General features: G+C 44.4%; 1 protein-coding gene across 1 annotated transcript; it reads left to right on the top strand.

Annotated features, from left to right (window-relative positions):
* Positions 1-4: 4 nt before the first annotated feature.
* Positions 5-9,266, top strand: DDX51 (DEAD (Asp-Glu-Ala-Asp) box polypeptide 51; the record flags this gene model as incomplete). Its single annotated transcript, XM_010136193.1, has 15 exons — positions 5-107; positions 492-736; positions 862-1,012; positions 2,475-2,620; positions 2,959-3,030; positions 3,218-3,324; positions 3,839-3,947; positions 4,492-4,637; positions 5,316-5,514; positions 6,138-6,253; positions 6,338-6,454; positions 7,371-7,472; positions 7,978-8,041; positions 8,260-8,394; positions 9,240-9,266. Coding segments are annotated over 15 exons (1,839 nt in total), but the record flags the coding sequence as incomplete, so codon positions are not given.
* Positions 9,267-10,128: the final 862 nt, after the last annotated feature.

Raw genomic sequence — 10,128 nt, 5'->3', positions numbered from 1 at the left:
AGAAGGGGCGGACACCGAGGAGGCAGCAGGGGGCAGCTCTCTATCGAGGAGGAGGAGGAAGGAGAACAGAAGAAAAGCCAAAGTTCCTCAGGAGGGGACTGAAACAGGTAACGATACACTGGGGTTGTTTTAGTCAACAGTTCTCAACAGAAGTAGATGCAGGTTGCCCTTTGGGTAACTTGATGAATTTCCTTGATGGTAAATTTTGTTTTCCTCTGCATCATATGTTCCCGAAATAATTCCTTTTTTAGGGGAAAGCCCCGTGTTGCAAGCTTTGAGGATCAGTTTAGTGTGAGGGAAGGAGGGAAGCATATCACCTCAGTCTTCAGTTCCCTTCATACCAGCAAAGACATGTTTGGCTTTTGCACTTGGATTTAGGAAGAAAGAGGAATTTGCAGGCTGTTGAAAGTGTGTTGTCATAAAGTGTTCCCTACGCCTCTCTTCTGTAGCACTTTCTGATCTGTAGCTGATTATTGTTTTCCAAATTCTAGATTCTGAAGAAGACATAAAAAACCAGGAAAACAGAAGCAACCTTAAAAACAAGTCTTCTAAAAGGAAGAAGAGGGAAGAGGAAACAGAGGAAGCTGAAACAGGGAAAAAAGACTGCAGAGAACGAGCTGAAGCAAATCAGGGCACAAAGGAGGAGCTGTCCTTGGCAGCTTCAGAGGAAGAGGCAAATCCTCCACCCTCCAGTTTGGTGGTTCTGGGAGACTATGACAGAAAGCCAGTGCAGAAGGTAGCTAGCTTGACTGGATTTTGATAGTGGTCAGGAAGGAGCTGGCCTCTTACCACCTTATTTGATGTATGGTATTGTCTGTTGACGGCAGAAACACTTTGTTACTCTCCTTTTCCCCACTTCAGGTTCAACCCTTCTTACCGCAGTGGCTTGCTCAACCCAAACTAGTGCAAAAACGTATCAAAGATAATCTAGTTCCAATCGAAGATGTCCCAGGAATTCACCCCCGGCTGTTGAAAAAGCTGCAAGTTAACGGGATCGAGTCCTTTTTTCCAGGTACCTTGATGGTGGTTTTGGTTTTTTCTAGAATGGCTTATGTAGTTCCTGCAGTCTGTTGGTGTATAGTTTATGTAGTCAGCGAGCTAAAATACAGAACAAACCCAAGTTTATTAAATGCATCGAAGTTATTGTACCGGTTTTAACCCTTCCTTTTCAAAGCTTTACCCAGGCTGAGTAATCAAAGTGTGTTACACTCGTCATACGTGTAGCTCCACAAAATACGGTGGTGTTCTCCCATTTCCTCTCCCTGTGCCAGGCTTGTGGTTTAGTTTCTTGGCTTCCACCATCTCTGCTGCTGATTGGACCTCTCTGGGAACCCATTAAATGCATTAAAGCAGTGAAAACCGTGCAAGAAAAAACCCCCAACCTGTTGTTTTTCCATTATTTTACCAGTTTTGCAAAGAAGTATAGTAAGTGCCAGGTCCTAAAGAGATAGCAAGCACAGCTGGAGGCAGGAATAAGGAGGGGAGGGGAGAAGGTAGGATCTCTGACCTTCAGTGAGTTGCTTGGTCCAGCTGAGCCCGGGGGCTTAAGCTATGAGAGAGTCATCCAGGTTACACTGGAAGCCAGCACATGTCTTCTCTTTTTAAGTATGATGTTACGTACCATCTTAATGTAAGTGCTATTGCTGACTTTGTTCTTGCAGGTCTTAACAGGTTGCTGACAGCAACTTCCTGTGTTTTCTTGTAAATCAAGCCCAGCTTATGGCACTTGGTAGTAGCTGAATCAAGCAGTGTCACACTCTGTCTGGTAGAAGTAATGTCCACTGAAGTCATAGGTCATATGCATCACTGAGTATGATCTTGTCACAGAGCCAGGTCCCCTAGCTGCTAAACCTCACAAACCAAAGTTGGCCAGTTTGTTGGGGCAGAGAAAGGAGAGAATTCATGCGTGACAGCCAAAGCTATTGTCTGTACAGGATCGTGTGCTTCCGCCCTTATGTGCTGTCCTGAGTGAACCTGAATGACTCCAGAGCCTGCAGCAGCTGCACGTTTTGCTCCTTGGCAGGCGAGGCTGCCCCCTGTTCTACCAGAGTGTTGTATACGCACCGTATCCGAGTAGTTTGTACTTCAGAGAAAGGATGCTTAGAGACAAACTTCCCCAGGTTTTAAATCTGCCCAATGCCATCCTAACATGAGAACGGGAAGACAGATAAGTTGAAAACATTTTGATGGGTTCATTTTAACATAGTAACATCGTAGCTGAGTATTAGAAATAGCTGAATCCTTGGAGAGGGAAGTCTCTGCATTCAGTGCTGAGCTCCCGTGAGTGAACAAGAACCAGGTACAACCAAACAGCATCTCTATTAGCAACTGGTTGTGATTTCTTCATCTCTTACGTCTATAGCAACAACAGCACAGATGGGGAAACAGATTCGTTGTGTATGACTGCTCCTGTGGCTACACTGGTTTTAGTCCAGTTAACTGTGTGGTTAATGTTTGCCTCCTTTTTTGTGCAGTTCAGGCAGAGGTGATCCCTGCTATTCTACAGAGTGCGTCCAATGGGTATTTGATGGCGCGGGGAGGATACCGCCCCAAAGACATCTGCGTCTCGGCACCCACTGGCAGTGGTAAAACCCTGTCTTTTGTCATACCCATAGTACAGGTGAGTTTACCCCCAGTGAAATATCTGCAGGGGAAATGCTGAGGTTGCTTCTGTTCAAGCGACAGTAGGTCAGAAAGCGAAGGAATTTGTGGATGCAAAGCAGCAGAATTTTAGCTCAGAGCTGTCTGAGGGAACTGTACAAGTCCCCTTCACGTCAGCAATCTTGTCATTTTCTCAGACAACAGGTATAGCATGGGGAGTTGGGGTGGAGGGGAGTAAAATGGAAACACAAAACTATGGGAAGATGTGTGAAGCCCATCTTGTATCACTAGGTTAGATACAAGAACCCCCTTCTCCCCCACTGCTTTCAGCAGCTCGTTTGGGCTTTGTTTTGGCAGGTTCTGCTGGATCGAGTAGTTTGCCAAGTACGAGCTCTGGTTGTTCTGCCCACCAAAGAACTGGCCCAACAGGTGTGTGGCTCTTCACCTCGCTGAGCAGGTCTGGGCTGAGGGAAGGGCTGGCGCAGTTGGTACTGCCTGGCTGTCCCGTGAAGCAGGTGGAAGTAACGTGGCAGTGGGTTTGGTGTTGTTACTGTAAAGGAAAGTATTACTTCAATCACTGATTCTGTCGTGGCTAACAAAGCCCATCTCTTTACAGGTGAGTAAAGTGTTCAATGTTTACACTGATGGGACAGGCCTGAAGGTCATTTTGATTACTGGCCAGAAATCTTTTGCAAAGGAGCAGGAGATGCTCGTCCAGAAAAAGTAGGTTAAGAGGTCTTTTGATAAGGTTTATAGACATTGTAAACTATTTAGTCTTGGTAAGCAGAGGTCAAAATATAGTTATTGCATCACACCATTGTGCAATAATGATTCTGGATAGTGGGTTTATATACTAGATGCTGGTTGTTCTGTCTTTGAAGTGCCTGATACTACCCCCTTTTTATAATTGTTATGTTTTTTTAGATTTTGGGGGGTCTTCACCAGCTCAGTAGAATGCAAACTTTTTCCTTACACCCATGGGTACAAATGATTAGTAGAGGATTTTGCTGCAACTAAGCTTTTCGTAAGAGCAATTAAGAATGTTGGGGTTTTGTTTAAAATGAGGGTTTATTGTCCAGCACTGCCTTTGCATGCTTTCTGAAGTAAAGTGCCCATTCGAGTGTTACTATTTCTCAGTTAATAGTAGGAAAATCTTCATCTCTGCTGGCCAGGGCTCTCTGTTACATTTTTTTATGGTGTAGGGAGAAATTTACTGATGAGCTGCTTGTTCTTTCAGAGTGACAGGCTATTGCAGCCTGGCTGATATTATTGTGGCTACACCAGGGCGCCTCACAGATCACATTAACCAGACTCCGGGGTTCAGCCTGACACAGCTTCGCTTCCTGGTGAGTCAACTCCACAGGTCTCCCATCTCAGTGCAGGGTCTGTTACAGCTGTAATTCCTGCTTTGTTCTTGCATGGTACTTAAATCCATCTCAGCTGGAGCTATTGTGTGGGCCTGGTCTACACTCCAGATTGCTCAGGTAGCGGTCTCAGGATGAGATGTTTTATTACAACTCACACCGAAGCACCCACCCGCTTCCCCTTCTCTTTTAGCCTCTTGCAAACACAAACTCAGAGTAAAGCTTTATTGGTGCAGGTCAGGGTAAATGATCAGGCTGTAGTAGCTTCCTCCATATGGGAGTCTGTATAGCTGCAGTCTTATTTAGGGTGTGGAGATTTTTCTCTCTTACATTTCTGTGCAAATGAATGCATATGTAGTTTAAATGTCAGGCTGGCTACTGAGTCCCTGAAATGAAAGCAAAATTCAGCTTCGGATAGAAACTTCAACCTTTGTTTGACAGCAGTAGTATTACCCAAGGAAAATAAAAGCTGGCTAATTGCTAGACAGTATTTACCAAGAAGTGGTTGTCATCCTTGTGAATTCAGATCATAGATGAAGCTGACCGTATGATCGATGACATGCACCAGAACTGTCTGAACCAAATTGTCAAAGCTGCATTCCAAGCAGAGAATGTCTCTGGCTCCAGCATGCTTTTTCAGAGGACCAAACCAGGGCCTGTAACAGCAGCCAGGTAAGTTGCCAAAAGCATTTCTTTGAACTGGTAGCACAGACACTAGCAGTTAGATGTTGCTGCCCTGCTTCACAGCACTCTCACAGGCAGTCCCAAAGCTTGCTTACTCTGAGAATTGTCTGCCAGAGTAAGGCAGCTGCTTCTCCGAGGCTTGGAAAAGCAGGCAGTGAACAGCTCTACGAGAGGATGTCCTTTAGACTGAAGCCTAAGTATTGTATTCTCCAGGTGTTCCTTAACTAGACTAACAGAGCATCAGCAGAATGCTCAGGTATTGCAGGTCTGAGATTCATTTGCACAGTGACTATAGTAATGCCCTCTGGCAAGCTGAGTTATGGATTTGAAGGAAAACTCCTGGAATGGATTATCTGCAGTTGCTGCTTTCATACAGCATGGTAGAGATGTGTCAGAACCGAGATCACCAACCAAGGAATGAAGCAACTAGGATGAGAACACAGGTAACTAGGATGCAGGGATGTGTGGGGGCGTAACAGATGCAGGTTGCACAGTTGGCTGAGAGTGCTGATCACAAGGGTGAAAAGAACCTGCAGGAAAGGCTCAGGGCAGGAAAAGAGCATCAAAAAGAGATAATTGCTTCCGTTATAACATCATCTGAAGGCACTTGTGGAGGATTTCCTTTGTCCCATCCTCAGCTCAGATTCTGTGTGGTGTTTATTTCAGCTCCTGCTGTCCTCAGATACCCTTACAGAAACTGCTGTTTTCAGCCACGCTGACCCAGGACCCAGAGAAACTGCAGCAGCTGGACTTATTCCAGCCTCGCCTCTTCACATCTGTCTATTCTGAAAATAAAACTCTCGGAGATGGAACAGAGACTGAACAAGATACTAATAAGAAATACATACTTCCCGAGGGGCTATCGGTATGACATTATTTCTCTTGAATAAGTTGTACCTGAAGATTTGTTTAACTCTGGAGTAACTAGTTATGGTTTTAGCTTATAAACAAATACATCTTCCCTGTGGTTCCTTGCATTACAGAGTTGCTGGGTGAAGGTGGCTTTGGGAGTGTTTATGACCCAGAGAGCTCTACATTTGTGCATTTGTTTTCTTAGTGTTCATTTGGTTAAGACTGGATTTTTTTTTTTTTCAATTTAACTTCTCAAGCAGAAATAAGTTTACCAGCAATGGGGAGCGGAGGTACAAAATAATAATAATGTAGCAGCACTTATCAGCTGTCCATACGTATAACATGCATTTCAAGGCATGTAGCTACAGGTCACCCCGCAGACGTGATGTTACTCGGTGTGGGGAAATGAGAACACTAGAAGAACACAGATCTCCTGTCTCCACCCTGTGTTGTATCATCTTAACCCGTAACTGTGACTTACAAAGGGGGTGGCATTGTGGCATCTGGTTTTGCTGCTCTTAGTCAGTTGTGAGACATCCATGTCTGTGTAGGTCATGGGCAGGTAGTGGGTTTCAAAGAAGATAGCCTTGACAAGAACTAATTTTTATCTCTGAACTTCTTCCCTGCCAACTGCAGCAATGTTACGTGCCTTGTGACCTGAATTCGAAGCCTTTGCTCCTCTTGCATTTCATGCTGACAATGAAGTTTTCCCGTGTGTTGTGCTTTACCAACTCCAGGGAAGCCTCTCATAGGTGAATATATTAATGAGATTCCTGCAATAGTTATTGGTCAAGTGACATTTCAGAGGTAATGAGGTGACTGTTTCTACCCCACAGGTTGTTCCTGCTGGTTCAAGCCTTTGGTGGAATTACCGTGGCTGAATTTTCTTCTCGGTTATCTCCAAATGAGAGACAGAGAACCATGAAGGAATTCGAACAAGGAAAGATACAACTGTGAGCATCTTAGATGAGTTTCTTGCATGTCTTCCAGCATAGGCTATTTCTAGTGTGACAAGCCAGAGAACCAAGAACAGTTAAATGGGGTCCTCTGTAAAACAGAGCAAGCAAGGAACCAGCTTGCAGAATGGGTGTGAGACTCGGACTTGTGACTTGAATTGTTTACCCTGCGTGTAACTTGGCCAGGTCTAATCTATCTGTAATCTGAATTTCTGTGTGTTGTTTTATAACAAGCAGTAAAAAAACAGTTGCCCAGAACACATACAGTTCTGAAAATCTGAAGTTTAATGTGTGTGCTTGGCATCTGGCACTTGTTGGAAGAAAAGGGATGTTGGTGCTAGAACTATATATAGTTTTAGTGGTTTAGTGCTTCCTGCCAAAGAAATCCCTGATCAGACCAGGTTTACTTCTACCCATGGGTTTGATTTGGTTTGGTAGCTACATGGGATTGCATTTGTGGAATGTCTCTGAGAAGAAGGCAAATATTTATTTTCTGGATTTTCTTTTTATCCAAACCCGGTGTTTAAATTCCTCCTTGACTACTGGTATTTCACACCTCGCCGTCTGCCTTCAGTGCCTTTATGGAATGCTCAGATAGCTTACAGGTTCCTAACCCCGGTGTGGTGGGAGCTGTCTGGCTTAGTGTCGCATGCTTGGACAACCTGGAAACACCCAGTAACTTTGATGCACAGCAGTAGGTGACAAGCCTGTGGTGGTGCTTGGAGGCCTGTGGGCAGCTAATAATGCCTGTGACAATAAGGAGTGATCTACAGTGCTGCCATCATGGTCAGAGGCTGGCTGCCCACTTAGAACAGAGATCAGCAAAAGCTGTGCTGTGTTCACTTGAGTTTTGCTTGTCTGTGCAGTGCAAGAGATGTTACCTGAAAATGACTATATATGCAATTAAAACCAGGTTAATCAGCACAGATGCCACTGCAAGAGGGATAGACATCAGAGAAGTGAATTACATAATAAACTACGACGCGCCGCAGTTCATCAGGACGTATGTTCACCGGTAAGACAACCAGGATCGAAAGGAGGATGTCCAAGCTTGGTTTACTTGGAAATATTTAGCAAAGGTGGCATGCACTTAGAAGGGCTTTTAGCTTTGGGTTTGTTGTTTTTTTTTTTTTTTTTTTTTTTTTTTTTTTTTTTTTTTTTTTTTTTTTTTTTTACTTTAATACACCAACAGCTTTCTAATCAAAATTAAGCCCATAGCATCACCAGGGTAATGTGGTATTGAAACAGAGAACTAGCTCCCCCTTACAGAAAATTCTACAGGAGCTAGAAATACTGTCCTGGACAGCATCGAGTTCTAGGTGTTCAGAAAGCTGCAGCAGCTCAGCAGCTGTGAACAAGCCCTGGAAATGTTTATCCTTTGTAACATATGGCTAGTCCTGCTGTGCTAACCACAAAAAACTTGGAATCAGACTCTTATATCTGAAGAATTTCAGAATCAGACTCTTGGAGCTGATAACGTAGCGGCTAAACTGACTTGATGCTACTTTTTTCATTTTCAGAGTTGGAAGAACAGCTCGTGCAGGAAAAGCGGGTGTTGCTTTCAGCTTGGTCCTTAGAATTCAGGTATGTCGCTGGTGTGGGATTTGTCTATAAGCATGCACGCAGGGTCATAGGGAAGAGAAGGTTCATACTACTTCCCATCTTTTCCAGTCAGCTGAGGTTTGTACTTGGAAATTTAAAGTGTTTCCTGACTAGGCAGTGCGTTCCAAAATGTGCTCGTTTTCTCTTCTGGCTGATAGGCAGTGGAGTGTCTCACCTCTCGCGTCTGTTTTGTTACGCAGGAACGCAGGTTCCTGCGGATGTTGAAGGATGCTGGCATCCAAGACATAAAGAAGCACCCGGTGAAGGGCAACTCGTTAAAGCCGTTGGTGCAGCAGTATGAGGAGGCTCTGTGTAAGCTTGAGAAGACAGTCAAGGTAATTGAAATGGGGAAGAAAAATAAAAAATCAAACTTCAGCTTGCATGGTTTATTGCAACTCATGACTAGTACGAGTATTAGTGTCCAGGATCCTGTCCTTCAACTCGGACATTTCCGTTTCAGTATGAAGGCAGCGCTTGTGGGTTCATTGTTACAAAATAGTCGGAAGGGGTGGGGAGAGGAGAAAGATATTTTGTGTTAAACCTCCAGCATCCCTGGAGGTTCTTAATATTTAAAATACATACAGACATGTTGCTCAGGGACATGCTTTAGTGGTGGTGTTGGCAGTGTTAGTTTTACGTTTGGATTTCATCTTCAGGGTCTTTTCAAACCTAGTAGATTCTGTGATTCTCTTCTGTGGTTATGGTGTTTCCTTTTCTATTCTGCCTTCCTCTGTACCTCTGGAGCTGGGATTTTGGCAACTACCCACAGGAAGGCAAAGAAAGTGCAGAGATTAAACCTTTTGTTGCTACAGAGTTTTAACACTGATTTGCAGTTATGCTGACTAGAAGTTGGCTGTTCAAGCCAGGAAAGCGTTTTCTGTGGGCCTGGCGGGAAGGCTGAGAGCTTTCAGTCTGAAGTGTAGCATTTGACTTGCCAGATGGATAGACTTGGGATTCATAACAGATGTTCTGTGCTGTATGATTTGGGCAAGTGTTCTGCTCTCTTAATTTGAGGATTCCTGATAAGCGTCTGTCCTTGAAGAATAGTGATTCTGAGTTGTAGACTAGGAACTGGGGCAGGAAGCATTATTAAATTGTCCCATTGCTCCCCAAAATTCCTTCCATGTGACTCTGGGACAAGGGCACCCTCAGTCACCTTCTGAATTTTAATTTTGGACAGAACGAGCGGGCACAGAAACGAGCCTGAATGAATGGAAGTTGAAAGATTGTGTTCCATGGCACTGAAGCTCCGGAGTGGGATAGGTCATGGACTGCTACCGAGCACAGTATCAATGAGACGTGGTCCCTGAAAGGAGCTGAATGGTTGGCTCCTCAGCCTTACCGCACCTGAAGTCATCTATTACAGCCTTACTCTGCTTCCAAGGACACTGCGAACAGAGTTCAGTTACTGGTTAAAAAGGAAAAAAAAAAAGGTAATTTTGAGCTACAGTTGTCTTGAAGAGGACTTTACATCATCTCCTGCTGGCATAGGTAAAACTACCGCCAGGGAAGAGAAGAACCGCTACAGAGCTCTTGACGATGGTGCTGATGGAACGGCTGTCTGCAAGGGTGAGGACTGTGCCCTTCTCGCCTTTGAACTGGGCCGACTAATGGTTCTGTCTTACTGCACAAGCAGCCGTACCTGCAAACGCATAAACGCCTCTGCAGTGCCTACAGCAGAAGCGTGTTAGAAGAGCTGCTCTAGGCTGAACTGACTGCGACTTTTAAGTAAATATTATATATATATTAAAACCGTCTAATATAAAGATTCCTTGGTACAAGGAAGGAAACAGTGTTGAAGGGATTTTTCACTTTCATGATCTTATCGTTTTCTCGCCTGTTTTGTTTCCTTCCAACATTCAGTACCAGCGGTAACAGCAGGTGTGATTGTTTGGTTGGTGATAATGGAGACTAAAACGTCTAATATGGCTACACTGGAGTCAGCTGGTATCACCGCAAGCCATGTATCGGTATTTGACACATGCCACTGGTATTTTTAGCTGTCCTGGCAGAAGGGTTAGAGCTACCATGTAGCTGCAGCCTGCAACTACCCTCCAAGTCCTTCAGCA

Source organism: Buceros rhinoceros, unplaced genomic scaffold (assembly GCF_000710305.1).
Source record: "Buceros rhinoceros silvestris isolate BGI_N320 unplaced genomic scaffold, ASM71030v1 scaffold46535, whole genome shotgun sequence".
Taxonomy (NCBI): domain Eukaryota; kingdom Metazoa; phylum Chordata; class Aves; order Bucerotiformes; family Bucerotidae; genus Buceros; species Buceros rhinoceros.
The sequence above is the reverse complement of the archived record's forward strand: the minus strand, read 5'-3'. Positions and strand labels throughout refer to the sequence as shown.